The following is a 16696-nucleotide window of genomic DNA, read 5'->3' on the forward strand; positions in this document are numbered from 1 at the left end:
CCTCAAAATTCATAAAACCCAAAGATGAAAAATGGGAATTTATGTAATCAACTGCAGAAAATATTCTGACACTGAAAAGTACCCTAGTAAAAGAAATGCAACCATGTCATGAATATGAATCTAGTAAGACGGTCACATTAAGTGGCTTCATTTTCCGAAAAAAGGTATGAGAAAAAAAGAGGGTAATTCTACGCACCATATCTTTGACAGTAATTTGGTCCCTAAACAGAGGTAGATTAGTATTCCAACAACCTGAACAAGAAATTTACCCTACATCCAGGAAATACACTAGCAGAAGTTTTAAGCCTCAGTACTAAAAAAATGATTCACAAAAATTCAAAAATAATTTACAAAAACGGTTGAGTAAATAAAGCAAGCGATTAATGTATGGCAAAAAAGCATGAAAGCTATAGTCAAAAAGCAATTAATTCAACACTCAAGTTAATACAGACTGAAAGATGCTGAGTAGAGCAGAGTGAGTATCCAATCGTTAGGCCATTATCCTCCCAATGATTTCACAGGTATTTATGATTCCCATAGAAAAAGTAATTCCTGCATCAATCTTATTTTAAAATACAGAAAAATAAAAATGACTGATTGATTCATCAGATCATTGATAACACACCTATTTGATTGATAATTTCACTTCAGAAGAAAGCAACAGATGAATTGACAGATACCCATCTTTATAATATGCTATATACGTCCCATAGTCACATTCCAGAAAATCATGGCATAAAAATCAATATTTACCCTACATGGCTTCTTGATATTCTATGATACCATACGAAAAGTTGAAATGGAGCAAACTTTAAATTGTTCTAAGGGAAACATTTAAGTTTGATTCAGGAAAAAGAATCCATTAAATATTTGACCGCTTATCAGAGGGGCCTAATTACTTGGGGTGTACTAAACATTACATACACTTTTGGAGATCATCACAAACCTACGCTTTTCTATGCTCCACAAACTTTTTGAACACATTGGTCTCAAGTGAATATGTATTTATAATAGACAATTTACAAAGGGGGGAAAATATTTCTATAAAACATGAAAGCTTTCGAAATTTCATCAGATTACTGAATAACATATTAAAGTGCAATTATTGTTTTGAAATAACACACAATGTTAGTCATACCTGTCTCAAAATAAGAAGTAAAATGATTCTCTTCAAAACTTGGAAGAAACTATACTATCATTTACTTCTCACAATAACAGATTTATCAAAATTTGTACATTAATTCAGTCCCAATATTAAATTGTTAGTAAAATTATATTCCATGACATTATACCATTGAGCATTATTACAACAGAGCATGTGGGCCATCTGGACAATGTACAGACTATGAGGCGAGCTCACATCCACTGTAAAAACATCAGTCACTGTTACATGAGATAGTTTCACAAACATGAGTCTATTGGTTGGAATACAATACAACAGAAATCGTTTTAGGACCCTCACTAAGAGAAATTACTCATTAATATGGATTTTTAACCCTCTGAGCTAAATGAACCACAGCATCTAAAACCAGTTTATCAGAAGCAAAGAACATACATACTTCAAAATGCAAGACATGCATTATCTCACACCAAAGGGATAATATTGAAACAGAGATGGCACTCCCCTAGTGCAGTGTGGCAACAAAGCCTACTCCACCGAATCAAGAGATAGTAAATGAACACGTTCATACGTATATAAGATAGTTTCACGCGAAGTGTATTTTGGGGAAGGGTGGGGATGACGCTAAGTCACACCCATTCAATAAGGTAATATTAATTACAGGGAAAATGAAACATTTGATGCACAACAATAGTCCAACAGTAAAAAAGTGAATGAGGAGGGGCTGGATTTGGTTCAAACGTGCCAAATTTCTGCCATATATCAGTTATAACTTGAGATTGCAGCCACGGATATAAGTTAGTGAGAAATACGCAAGGATGTATGCATTCATCTTTATCAGACAGGTTGTAAGGGTTCAGTGTATCTAAATATGGCATCACAACAATGGAATCAGCAAGAATATGGCCCCAGATCAAACTTCACAAAATAAACACTGTTTTATTATGCACTCTGTGGCACGCACAGTATTATTATTCATGGGAAAAAAATTGGGGCAGATGTAAGATGAGATGATACGAGCATTTTAGGGGGTTCAATTGGAGATGCATGATTGATCTAGGGACGAATATACAATCCCATAAATAATTTGGCACAGTGAATAAACTAAACACAGCTGATTTCTTTACACAGTACAAGGTTTTCTCAAAGTGCTAAGGACAAGATAAAACTGAGGCGCCATATTTACGATGCCCCTAGCAGTATCTTTAGTATGAGCAGCTCCTTGATCAATTTGCATCCCGAGAGTGATTTCAAACAAGAGTTTAACCTACACTGAACACTTCGAAGATAGTTCCAGTCATAGGTGGATTTAGGGGGGGGAGGGCCACGTGCCCCCCCTCCCCAGATGCTTAGAGATTCGACAAGATTTTTAATATGGTTATCATTACGTTCGTTTTATTTTGTGCTCAATCATTTAATTTAATATTAATAATTTTCCAATCAAAATAAAGAGAATATTTTACATAGTAATTGTTGTATTTTGTTTTCAATCTCAGGTATAAGATGGCCTGTCAGAACCTTATGCCCCCCAGAAAAAAATCCTAGATCTGCCACTGGATACAGTAATGAAGAGAATAATGCATTTTTTACATTTCTATTGTTTTACAATTTTAAATAGAGTACAATTTCATTGATTTACCCTAGGCATCTGAAATAGCAAGACAATTATGATGGAATTGGATGATGGAATGCGATTGAATTATAGTGTTATCTCTCATATTCAGGACGGAATGAGACAAATATTGGTATGGATAGTGACAAAAATAGAGAACTTGACCACCAAAGATCCTAAATATCCTGTGCACCCATAAGCACCTTGCACATGAGTATAAATATCAATTTGAGTTTCAGGAATCCATAGCGATGAGAAGATACCAAAAATTTACCTTTGGTAGTATGTACCTGCAAACTGCTAATGGAATTTTAATTTTTTTCAATTACATTACTATTGCAGTATGACATAGTTAATTTTTTTCCTCTACTATGACCTCAGCAAACAGCATTGTATGCCTGGCCCACTCTTGGGAGGAAATTTGCCATCTGATGCTTGACTGTCATCAAGGAGAGAACAGGAAGTACACTAACACTATGAACCAGGGTGACCACATTTGCAGAGACTCTGCATAGGAACAGTCTTCTTTGATATACGCACGTTAGCATCACTTTCCCGAGTCTGCCGCTGAGGGTTAATAAATATTATTTTCAAATTAAGTAGCCCATATCAAATACACAGGTGCCAAGTAGAAAGTTCACGGTCTTCACAATTTTTTAATGTTAAAATTGAATTCGCAACTATTCCTTGCAGGGGACCTCTAAGCTTTGTCTAGCATGTAATATCATCTATAGATGGTTCTCGGTTTCAAAGTGTTAAACTTTTTAGTGCTTGCGAAACTTTTTCATGGATTTGGGGAAAAATTCCATCCCTCCATAGCACCTCTTTCAAAGTTAACTTAAGACTGCTCTCAGTAAACATACATAAGTCAAAAATGAGAGGACCTCCGAAAAACTAGAAATGGATGCTTTACCAAAGGTTCAATCCTGAAATCTTGGTGATACTACAGTACAAGATTGATGATCTGGTAATCACAGGACCAGGGCCATTCCAGAATAAAGATTTTTTCTCACATTTAGACCACTTTCCTTTCAGCAAGCCATTTAAGTAGCCACACGACTGCAGGGCTGATTGATAAACATAAGCTTATAGCCTGGAACAATCTCTCCACTATGGTTTTCGGCTAATCTAAGAAGAATATTCGAAAAATTGTAACCTGAGTAGCAGATTGCACTGATTGTGAGATGTTTAACTATCAAGCTAGCTGATTTGTCTTCACAAAATATTCTGCTCTCCCCTTCTGATCCCAAAAATTTTAATTAAATTCAGACTAAGCCATTCCTAAATCATCAGAGACAACCTCATCTTTCATTTTGCTCGACTTTAACTTCCCTGATTTTCACCCGCCTACTGACAACAAGAGTTGTTTTCTGAGGGCATTTAACATGATGGTTTTATGGTAAGGCATACTTAGGTGACTTACCATCCAGGTTTCAACTCAACGCACAGTGGGCTGTCCACTGTTAAGCTAATATTTACCGGGTCCGCAACTTTCCTTCTCAAAAGAGGAGGTCCTATACTTACAACGCAGTTCACCAAAAGATCACTTATTAGATTCACTCCAATGGATCCAATCCAATGAATGAATGGAAAATTTAACGGAGGAACCACGGAAGAGTCAAGGAAGTGTTTCTCATAGCATTTCTTTAATTGGTGAGTGAGAATACTCTTCCCCTGCGGAATAACAACATGTGACACTGCAATGTAGATATTGAGGATTCCATGATACGTTATGCGGATTGCTACTGGAAACTGTATTGACTATTGACTAGGATATTTATCTACTGCTGTTTTGTGCCAAAGGGGAATTTCAATCAAATTTCTGAGGACTGGATCCCTGTAATTCATTCTACATGTATATTCCTTTATAGAAAAAACACTGTATATTCACCATAAAATATATGAGAGAAAAAAAATACGAAAAATCAGCTGAATTTTCTTGGTGGTTGACTGACCACATAAAACAGTCAAGCTTGCCAACCACGGAGGTAGAGACTAAAGTTTTCCAAATACTCCCATTCCACCAAAGATAAAATCTTATCACTAGGTAGAGTTATGCTAATACGTATTCCAGGTTCAATGTTTCATTTACCCCACAACCTGCCAAGAAACAAGGTGAATCAGTTTTGATCAGTGCCCCAAATGAACAATGTAAATATCTCCCACCTACATTCATCCTGGAAAGAGGTGGGGTAATCCTGTAGAATAAGATAACGCATGATGTTATTACCAAGTGGTATAAACACCATCAACTTCTGCAAACTCGAAATAATATTCTCTTGTTCAGACGACCTTGGAAGCCAAACTGCAGAGAATAGGCTTTTTAACAGCTCATATGGCCATCATTTTGCCAGAGTGGCAAAAAATATCAAGTTGGCAAAATTCTACAGAGAAGAACAGATAAGGTGAGCTCTACGATTTCAATCATGTCCAGATCCTATGTTATGGCCATTGGAGACTATTTTCTGCTCCCAAATTCTAGAAAACCTTCCATTAATAGATATTCAGTGGTTAGGAATTTCACATTTATCATCTTCTACTGTAAATAGAGACAGGATGACTAGAACAATGAAATGGATTAATGAGAAAGAAGTAAACAAAAAATGACATAGGTATTTTAAGTGAAAAGAAAGAGAGTGATTGCTGAGAAAATGAATGATTACTAAAGGAGAGGTATTACTGAAGCCATGACCAGTTAGCAGGTTCTTTTCACATGGGCCATCCAGGAATGAATTAATAGGTAGGTATGTCGCAAGCAGTTCATTAAACAAACTCCTTCACACAGAGAGTATTTCAATTGCAAAGATAAGTGGCCGTCTTGAATATAATGGTCGACTTTCTGAGTCTAACATCACATAGCATGGAGATAACTTTCTTTACTAATGGTTTACACATGCTCGTATCTTTCATGTATATAATACATACATGTAAATATCAAGAAAATTAGTGGGCTAGAATCCGAATATAAAAATTAACAAAAAAAAATTTACTTGAGTGGACAAAATATAAACAGCAAATGCAAATGTAAGATAATTGTAGTACATCAATGTTTCAAAATTTTTCTGAGGTTAATGGCTTGTAAGCTATTTACAAAAGCAAATAAATATATGAAACAATAAAAATATTCAACCCAATGGTCTACATGATTAGCACCTTACATTAAAAAGTCACAAAATATGACGTTTAAACAGTCAAGCATGTACTGCCATTCCAGCATGAATTAGCATTGATATTCCTCTACATATGAACTTTTATTTTTCTTATGCGTAATTGAAGTTTCATGATTATACATTAACCCAAAAAGTAATTCTTCATTCCATATAAAAGTAGCAGATATGAATTCTAGGTAAAAATATAAAGGACCATTCAGAACCCACCGTTCTTGACAAAACAATGACAACAACAAGTAATGATTCAGCAACAGCTGAAACTATGATGATAAAAACTCTCACATTAATAACAAGTGTTTGATATCTGAACACCATCACTTGGTTCAAATGTTTGCCCCAGGTAACATCAATGCGAACAAATAAAATGTTCCTAGGTAATTTTTCAACTATAGGTACACATATATTGATACCAATTACCTGATAAAAATTTTTTCAATAACAAACCAACAGCATTAAATCAACTATTCTTCAGAAAAACACAATAGAAAATAATATTTTCGAGGATTCTTGAAATAGGCCAACAGGCATAGTATGAGGTCACCAAATTGGTTTCCATTGAGTATTTATAATAAACTATTAATGTAAAAAAATAATATCAAAACAAAGCGTTTTTTAAATATCCTCTCACAAAGAATTGTTTGAACGCCCTTCAGATATCCTCTTTGAAATGGAAGGATATAACAGGGGTGTGCCATTGCCATCACCACGAGCAGAAGCATCTGTGTGTCTACCTGACGGAACTCTGGGAGTGGAGTAGTCACCACTGTTTCCTCTCGCCCTTTTCGCTCGGTTTCTCTCTTCTTGTATTATGATTTCATTGGTGAGATAGGCTTCACGCTGAATTTCATCACGAAGCTTTCTCGGCATATCGGGAATAATCCACTGGACAGCCATTGTCACTAGAGACACCACATTCTGCAAAGTCAATTGACATGCATTTTAATAAGTCCAGTTAATCGCACACAAACATATTTTTGAACTCACCGTCACCATTCAACTAGAAGGATATTTTGCACCAAAAACATACTTCCAACAATCAAAATCCTGAGCAAATTCAGATTCAAATTTAATTACAATAGGTATACATATTTATGTCTCTCTACTTAACAAAAAGACACCATTTTATGAACTACTCTCCAAGGCCTGATTTTACAGTTAGGAATAACTGTGAAGAAGAGCCTCAGTTTTGCCAAACCTCCATTTTATGAACTCCAGTAGTTTGTCAACTGTCCCCAACAAAGAAGGGAGCTGCCTCATCAGCAATTGAAAAGAGCACGGCAAAAATTTTTAGCCAAACTAGCTTCCAATTTCTCTCCATCTAACTCTGGTAAATAGGTTGGGTTCTAAACTTCACTAAATTATGACTTCAAAGGGCTGCGCCTAAAAATGTTTGCTAATGTGACATCCTCACAAATCTCACTGAACTTGGTGTTTAGTCTCACATTTTAGAAGTTAGACCAGCATTCCTCTCACCAATCAGCTGCAACTACATGGTCGCCTATATACAGTTCCGTTTCCCGCATTCAAAGATCTGTAGACAATCCAGCCGGAACCATGGTTATACAGTAGACTTGTTAATACGAACAATGCTATTACAAAGTTCTTGTTTTTACGAAGCAAATCACTGGTCCCGACGAAAAAGCTAACCCAATCTATAGTAAAAGAATCTTTATTACAAAATTTTCACTATTACAAAATTACAAACCTCAGTTCTGATACCCTTGGTTATAATATAAACTTTATTACGAAGTTCCATGGATTAGCAAAGGCGTTACACTATGCTACGTTATAATCATTGCGCTATGTTTAAGTTCTTGTGCACTGTGCGTCACTTATGGTCCTTTTCAGCAGGAGATACTTCAGTATTCACGCAACATCATACAATAAGCTTCATTCCGGTGGAATCATGGTGACCCACTCATTGCCGATCGTAAATTGGCCATGTGATAGGTTCTCATCAGTTCTCAATATTCGACTTTCCAACGTACCAACATTCGAAAAATTAAATTGTGCCCAAAATTTCAAATTTCGCTCCTATGGAGTTGGGTAATGCCACGGAGTGTGTTGGAGAGGAACGCGCACTTTGGGCACAGTCTGAACAAAGTATTAATTAATCCGTTGAGAAGTCAGGAAGGGTTGAGGTGGATAACTGGAGAATTGGGCAATTGATTGTATAACAGAAAAATATGGGTCTCTTAATTTTTCAAACTCTATTACGATCAAAAATGAAATGAAAAAAGCAAATTCATCATCATCATCACTGGTCAACAATCCTAGGATTGGTTTGACGCAGCTCTCCACTCAGTTCTCCCATCAGCTAATCTTTTCACACCTACGTATTTCTTCTCTTTCACATCTCTCTTTACTTGTTCCATATATTTTGTTCGGGGTCTTCCTTTTCCATTCTTGCCTTCCACTTGTCCTTCGAAGATTGTCTTCATCAGGCCATCATGTCTCAAGATGTGGCCTATAAGGTTGTTCCGTCTTCTTATTAAGGTTTTCATGAGGCTTCTCTTCCCTCCTACCCTTCTTAGGACTTCCTCGTTACTAACTCGGTCGATCCATTTGATTTTCATCATTCTTCTGTATCACCACATTTCGAAGGCCTCTATCCTTGCTTTCTCCACTGCGGTCATTGTCCATGCCTCATTTCCATATAGGAGCATACTCCAGATGTAGGTTCTTATAAATTGTTTCTTTACTTCCATATTTAAATTTCCCGCTGTAAGCAGGTCTCTCTTTTGGTGGAATGCTCTCTTCACCTGGGCTATTCTGCTGATAATTTCTTTCTTGCTTCTCCCGTCACTAGTTATCTTGCTTCCCAAATAACAGAATTCATCCACCTCTATCAGTTTTTGCCTCCCTATTTTAATGTTGGTCTTGACTTCTTCTCTTCTGCTGCATACTAAGATCTTGGTTTTCTTCGTGCTTATTTTCAGTTGATATCTACTCATTACCCTACCCATATTAACCAGAAGCCCATTTTATGATACCTTGCATAATAACTAGAGCAAAACCCTCTTCAGCAACAGTAAGGATATGGAGATATCAAGATTTCCTTCATATATGTTGAAGCTTACAGCTTTCATATTATTCATACACAGTTCCACGTTATTACACTATTCAGTGTTTAAGTTATAGATGAAAATGTAAATTATCATTATCTTCCATATTACATTAAAAAAATAGTTTCAACACCATTAGTCAGCATATAAATCAAAGAGCTCTAACTTGGTGCACTAAATTTTAAAACCGAATGAAAGGTCTTTGAGGCAGTGGCCTTCAAACCTGATTGACAGAATTTTACAATGGATAGTACTCCATTACTAGTCTCCCCGTCCCCTAACATTTTCATTAAAATTGATAATTCAATGAAACTGAATACTCAACATGTAACTCATTGACTTCTGAAATCATAATTCATCAAAAGAATAGAAGAGAAAGGAATAACATAACAAAATCTTCCTCATTCAGCATTCAATGTGTAAAAGATTGAAAGAAAAAGTGACCTGACCTGCTCAGCAGGTTGAATTAAGAGTCTAGGTACTTTTGTCAGTATTGTCATCAACTACAGTTGATTCCTTTTAATGGATCCAGTGGTTACTTGGTGCAGCCGCTTAATTGGGGCCGATCTTGAAGAACAGAATCCAATAGAGGAATATCCCAGAGCATTCTCCGCTTAATTGGGACAGCATGCCGCTTTATTGGGCCATGAGTCGGCGACATAGACATCATACTCGCAACGAAATTAAAATTTTTTGTTTTCAGAATACTATTTTTTTTTATTTTCCTCCTTTGATTTACTCTTATTTTTCACAAATGTTCCTATTCTTGCCCTATTTTGAAAGCTATTGTTGTTGTACTATCCGCAAGAGTATGGGACTTTTCTTTAATAGACCTTAGTAAAAGACATTCGTTCCATTCATTTAGTGTCACCTGAAGCTGTGAAAAATATTTTTAACTAAATTGTTATAATTTTAAAAAATTATAATAAATTAACTGAACTCTCTGATTTATTAATTAAATTAATAGTTAAATAAACTTATATTGCTTTATAAACATTCTTTAGTCTTCTTTCTATCATTTCAATGTTTTTTATGCCCATATACAGGATAGTTCGCCTTATTAGGGCAGCCGCTTAATTGGGGCAAAGTTCACAAGTCCCGATATGTCCCAATTAACCGGAATCTACTGCATCAGTAAAAACTAAAATAGCTTGAGAAGAAAGCGATGGATTAAAAAACAGAGATACACGAGCGTATTAATTTTGCAAACTCTGTCACAACTGGCAACAAAAAAGGGTGTTAGAACATATGGCAAAAAATGACTATTTCAATCAAGCTAATTTTTTACAAAATTGCAACACTGATTGTGAGACCAAACTTTTTCGGCTGCAATGACATAAACTACTTACTTAATACGTTACATAAGAAGATGGGTAAGTTCAACGAGAAAATTTTCTGGCAAAAGAATAAAAACGCAACACGACATACCTGAAACACAACAACAAATGCCAATCTAGCTGCTAGCACATGCCAATACATTTCCGTTCTCTTATATTTGTTTTCAGAATTATATGGCTCACGATATGATGGGTACCTGGAAGTAAAATGCCATTATTAACAAATGATGATGACAAAAGTAGATTTCACAGCGCTGAGGCAAAATATATTTCAAAAAAACCAAGTTTTTACAAATAAAGTCTGTAAACACCACTGATTCATACTTTGGAGATTGAATCTGTATTGCCAGCTATTGCTTTCATTCTTACAAGAAGAATGGGCTTTATTGATCGCAGTGTTTTCTTGTTCCTTTTCATAAATACATTATTATATGTAGAGATGGGTTGAATAGCAGATTTCTCGAACTCGAATATCGAATTCGAATATTAAATCATTGCTCGAATATTCGAATACCTCGAATTTCGAATACCTCGAATACTAAATGATGAATGCTGGAATGTTTGACTCGGTTGCCTATGCAGCAGGCAACACAAGATTTTGGGGAGTAATTTTGATTTCCTTTAAAGGATTCGAACAGGAATTTAGCTGATTAATGGAATATTTTAATTTTATGGAAACAGTTGGGCATATAATTAATTCAACTAACATCGCTTTACCCCCACTCCTGCTGCAAAGTGCTAGCTGACAATCTGAGGCATTTTGTAAAATACAAACTCTTCTCCACCGGATTTTCTTCAATTATTTTCAGTCTATCTTTGGGCGTTCTAACGAGATAAGAAGATGAATTGGAATTGCTATCAGGGAGAAACCAAATATCCTGAGAAAATATCCCTTCGTCTGGCACTGTAACAATAAAGATTTATAGCACCACTCATAAATTGTAACTTCATATATGTTTTCGGAAAAAAATACCCCATCAACTTCCGAGAAGCTCTGCTGCTCATATCGAGTCTCGCCAGAATGCCAAGCCTCCGTCCTATTTTGACATTTATTTCCTCGCGTCAAATGCTTAAATAAAGTCAGAAATGCGTCGCGTTTGGTCTAGTTCTTTTTTAAATTACGCGTACATTACCAATATTTCAATCCAATAAAGATGTAATAATAATTGCCGAAAGTCATTGTTAGACACCTTTCGGGCTAGTAGATGACTCATGCAGCAGTTGACCTCCAGAAAGGGGGAAATTCGAAGCAGGTAGATAGAAAAAGGTCAGTGGGTGAGATAATGGGGTGGGCGGGAGACACGCTTTTATTTTTCTCGCGTAACTTAATATTTTTTTCGAAGCTAAGGTCTTCGTAATATGATCCCTGCGCGAGCTGCGACCTTTTTTTATTTCGGAGAAGAGGAAAGCCTCAGAGGGGGATAGCGGATCTTGGGAAATGCGCTAATGTTACTATCCCACGGTACTCATGCAGCAGTTGAGCTCCAGAAATGGGGAACTTCGAAGCAGGCAGGCAGAAAAAGGTCAGTGGGTTAGAAAAGGGGGGCGTGAGACACGACTTTATTGTTCTCGTGTAACTTGATATTTTTTTCGAAGCTAAGGTCTTCGTAATATGACCCCTGCCCGAGCGAGGACCTTTTGTTTGATTTCGGAGAAGATGAAAGCGTCAGAGTGGGTGAGGCGAATGCTGAATGGAGGGGGATAGCAGATCATGGGAAATGCGCCGATGTTACTATCCCACGGCACTGGAGTTTCCTGGTGGGGAAACCGGGGTTTTTTGGATTTTTTCACCTGGATCAATTTAGGTTCCCCGCGTCGAACTCTTTTCACCGCTCTGACCCGCGCATTTGATGTAGTTCGTCAACTTGCCTATAACGGCGCTGCATGCACTAAAAGACTAGAGTTCTGTACATTTTTCCGAGTCAACAACCAACGACGTGTGTGCGACAGTGTACGACGCGAAATTCAAAGTATTCAAGGTATTCGAGGCGGTACTTTTCGCGTAACTATTCGAGACCTCGAATATCGAATACTTCCTAGTATTCGAGGTATTAGAGTATTCGCGGATACTATTCGCACATCTCTAATTATATGCACAGAGTGGGAGGCGGAGAAGCACCAAGCCAATGAGATGAGAGCAGAGAGTGGGTAAAGGGGAGAGTTGCGCTGGGTTTCCTTGGGGTAGGTAGGGCAGAATATGGACAACTGTAAAATGATCAACACCAGTCTGGGCCTTCCCTACACCATTGATCTCCACCAATGATTTATAAACACAATTTAAATAACTTTAATAAACATGATTTTTCCGGGAATTACAAGCACTTGTTAAACCAAGCTTCCACTGTACTTCTCTGCTAATGAGCTTCATTTTGCATCAGAACTACATCCACTACCATGCAAAATACCACTAGTTAAAACAAGAAAATATTTGTCACTTCTAAGTTTCACTGTAGTCAATATCACAATATATTTAAAATATTTATCAGGTATTTTTACCTGCAAATTTCAACATCAAAAGATGTATTCTGTGGCCCAACATCAGGAGGAAAATCTGATGTGTTGAAAAAAGACAATGTGTGATTAAGGTATCCTTCGAGAGACCCTGGCTCCTCGCTGACTGTGAGAGCATACACAATTTTAGGCACAAAATTTGATGTGAAGGCAATGATCATGCCCTGAAAGAGAAAACAATTTTTTAGTTCCATTTTTTTTGCATACATGTATCACCCTTAAATTACATAACACATGATTAAATCATTATGCCAAGTAAATGCATTCGAGCACAATTAATACATGATTTTCTCCCATTTTAAATATGAACACTTGATCAAACAATTCATAATGATATACATTAAATTCCTTTTCTTATGAACAGAGAATGAAGAAAACGTACAATGTTCCACAAAAGATAGGTATACATAATCACTTCTTTTGAACAAGTTGAAGTGAAGCGAAGCAAGTGGCCATTAAATACAATACCCTGATTGAAAAGATATAAATCTTGGAGTAAAAAATCTATTTTTAAACATTCATTAATTTAATTTTACACTGCAAAATTTAATTTTTGTTTTCAAATTCTAAATATTAAATGTAAAATTAAATTAATGAATGTTTAAAAACGGAAATGTTACAATGTTGACGAGAGCGACAAACTGCCAAACACTTAACTGCGCGTGTTAGCGAGCAACTCTCTAAAGAAAAAAGTGGACGCCATGCGATCAGAAAGTAATACATGCATTTTTTCATATTTTAAAACTTTTTGGCCTTGAATACACTGCAGACCATTTCGGCTTTGGGCGCCAAATTCAAATCCTTGCCATCGTTCCGAGCCGGTTCCAAAGTCCTGACTTTCTGCGATCGGTTCTCGATACCAGTTCCCAGGCAAGAACTGGCAGAACCGGGAACCGGAACTGACCCATCTCTAGTATTTACCCTATTGAAATCTCACTAAAACATTGGCTATGATTGACAGGCTCCCCCAGTTGAAAACCAGAGATGAATGAATTGCATAAATTCCTGGGGAAAGCATAAGATATTTCATTGCCATGCCACTGATGGCTTGAAGAATGTCTGCTGAGTCCTCAGTCACAATTTTTCCATCTAACAGTTTGTCTGTGTTTCAGCAGACATTTTTACGACCCTTAAGATGTCAGCTTTAAGGACTGAAACATACCGCTATCAACACAATGGAAACTGTTAGCAGTAGAAATAAATTTTCAAGGGTGCATCGACTACACAGTCATCTGCACTGCTGATTGTTTCCATTGTAAAAGAAAGCTTATTTCTTTCTGTAATAAGTATTCAGTATAAAAGGGTCTCCTGTCATTTGACATTACAAGTGTTTGGTCATGCTCATATTGATGACATAGAGGATTACATTATTGAATTCATCTACATTAATACCTAGGACAGTTTATATTTGCCCTTAGCCATTGGAAACTGCTATCAGGAGATAATGATGAATAAAGAAGAATAGCATATGGCCTATGCCACAAGATGAGCCATGTGAGACTCAAAGATATTAGATAAAATTCAATCTGCAATTACTCTCACCCTCCAATAATAATAATAATAACAATAATAATAATTGCTGGGAATGAGCTAAAAATTACACCAAGTTTTTGCATTTCAACTAACCATAACTTAAAGGATAAACAATATACATGTGAAAACACTATAAGTATTAAATCAAACAACTTTTTCATTAAACAAGTAAATCATGTGCAGGTGAGCTGAAGCAAGCTGAACAAGTGCTAAGAATTAGTTAAGTGAATCCTCAGGAACTCGTATTCAAACAGGAGTAGATAGTCTTCAACCAATATATAAGAACACTGGGAAAATGTCAACAAAAGTGTAAGTCACAATCCTCCCTTAATCAGACTGCACTGAGGAGTCCAATTCAACCCAGGGTAACACAGCAATGAGGATTGTAAAAAAACTATCTGTGAAGTATGACCTAGCAAAGATAATTTCACCACAGGCAAAGGAAGAAAGTCATAGGAAAGATTAAGATAAAAAACTTGAGGTGACCAGGCAGTGTGAAAAAGAGACATACATACGTGGTACAAAACAGCTCATGCACAAATTCACTCATGGCCGGGGAGAACATGCAGTTTAGAGCTACAATTCAAAAATAACAGGATAGGTCTTAACAAAAACTTAAGATGAGGTGAAGCACTTTGAAGGCTCACCTTCACACTTTCATCAGCATGAAAATATATTTCAAAAGGGGAGAAACATTAGTTACTATCGGTTGCTTTTCAGATGGAAAGCATTCAATATGCAGGCATTCCAAACTAGAAATTTTTGTTTTCTAACTGTCTAATAAGCAAATTCTAAAGACTTTGGCCACTTTTTGCCTGTAATATTATACTTAGCTCTCAGCTTTATTAAGTACAAGGCAATCAACAAGAACTAAAAGAGAAGGAAAAAGAAATCTCAGGAAAATGTTAACTGAGAAATATTTTTAAGCATTTGATTAATGACATACACAACAAAATTCAAGCAAAGAAACTAGAAAATTTATAGTCACACAATTCCCTCATGCATAGACTCATGTTAGACAGAATTAATAAGAATATATGTATCTTACATTAGTGATTACAGCCACTTTGCCTAAAATTTCCAGTATGTGAAACCAAACCCCAATGTCACGAACACGTCTTGGTACAGGCCGGCGGTAGAAAGTAAGGAACTTTTTAGCATCGAGTCTCATCTCAAATACATTGTTTAACAATGCAAAAAAGGGTGCCAGAGGAAATGCTGCCACAAATATTGTTACAAATCCATATTGAAGAACTGAAAAAAATGAAAAGGTATTCACAGCATGTTTAAATGTATCGCGGTCTAGCAAAGAAAGCTCTAGATGAATTCGGGAAGCACTCTAAAATAACATAATAAATGCATAAATAATAAAACATTGTTTGTTTTACGTAAATTATAAACATTACAAGACATTTAAACGAAAGTTTGGGTTATCCGTATTTTCTGATTATTAATGCCGTCTCTCCCCATCATTAGCCTGGATAATCAGGAGTGTGCTGTACACCCAAACAGGAGGATTGACACAAAGATATTCAATAAAATATTAACCTAGATATGTAATTTTAACAGACATACACATAATTCATACACCCAATCTTTTCACATTTTGAATACAAATACATAGAGAACAATCCATATGTATCTAAGCCTGCAACATAATAACCATTTCGTCCACATATACATATCCCCATAGGACTTGTAAGAGATACATAAAGAGATCCATACAGATTTTTAAGAGAGAACCTGGTGGTCCTAAATTTACTTGGAACAAAGACGATATTATTATTATGCCTAGGTATTTACAGATTCCCTTTGAATATTTACAAGTAATTTATACTGAAATGTTCTTCTTCATTAAATTATAAAACATTTTTACTGGATTTTAATTCAAAGACGACAAAAATTACTAATAATAAAGATTATTTAGAGTAATTCTTTTGATAATTTCAGAGGGTACTAAACACAAAAATCACCCAAAATCAGAGATTCAATGAGTGAACATATGTAAAAATGACAAACGTTTCTACAGAGAGAGGCTAGAAAGTTATGCTCACAAGAAGTGGACTGCACAGACCAACCCTAAAAAAAAAACACTCACTATGGTGCTCACCTTCCCATGAGTCATACTCGTTATAATGGCCTTCTAATCTCAACAAAACATATAAAAAACAACATTATACCTCACTTTAAGGCTCAAATAAATTATTTGAAATTTACATTCATGTCGTAAAAGAATATTTTCTATAGCACAACTTGACACAATATGCACTTGTAACCCTAACAAACATGAGCCATAATGGCGACTGGATGAGCTTGGAGCCATGGTGTTCAAATTAGTCAAGCAGGTA

General features: G+C 36.0%; 1 protein-coding gene across 2 annotated transcripts in view; it reads right to left on the reverse strand.

The window, feature by feature from the left end:
• Nucleotides 1-4201: 4201 nt before the first annotated feature.
• The window catches only part of LOC124153413 (anoctamin-1-like), a 45413-nt gene continuing 32918 nt past the window's right edge, over nucleotides 4202-16696 (reverse strand). For both annotated transcript variants that reach the window (XM_046526547.1, XM_046526548.1), the window contains exons 13-16: nucleotides 15397-15602; nucleotides 12801-12979; nucleotides 10396-10501; nucleotides 4202-6817 (exon numbers count right to left, since the gene is read on the reverse strand). In XM_046526547.1, coding sequence (XP_046382503.1) covers nucleotides 6527-6817; nucleotides 10396-10501; nucleotides 12801-12979; nucleotides 15397-15602 — 782 coding nt within the window. In that variant the 3' untranslated portion in view covers nucleotides 4202-6526. The remainder of the gene's footprint in view (nucleotides 6818-10395; nucleotides 10502-12800; nucleotides 12980-15396; nucleotides 15603-16696) is intronic.

This window comes from Ischnura elegans, chromosome 2 (genome assembly GCF_921293095.1).
Source record: "Ischnura elegans chromosome 2, ioIscEleg1.1, whole genome shotgun sequence".
NCBI classification, from domain to species: Eukaryota; Metazoa; Arthropoda; class Insecta; order Odonata; family Coenagrionidae; genus Ischnura; species Ischnura elegans.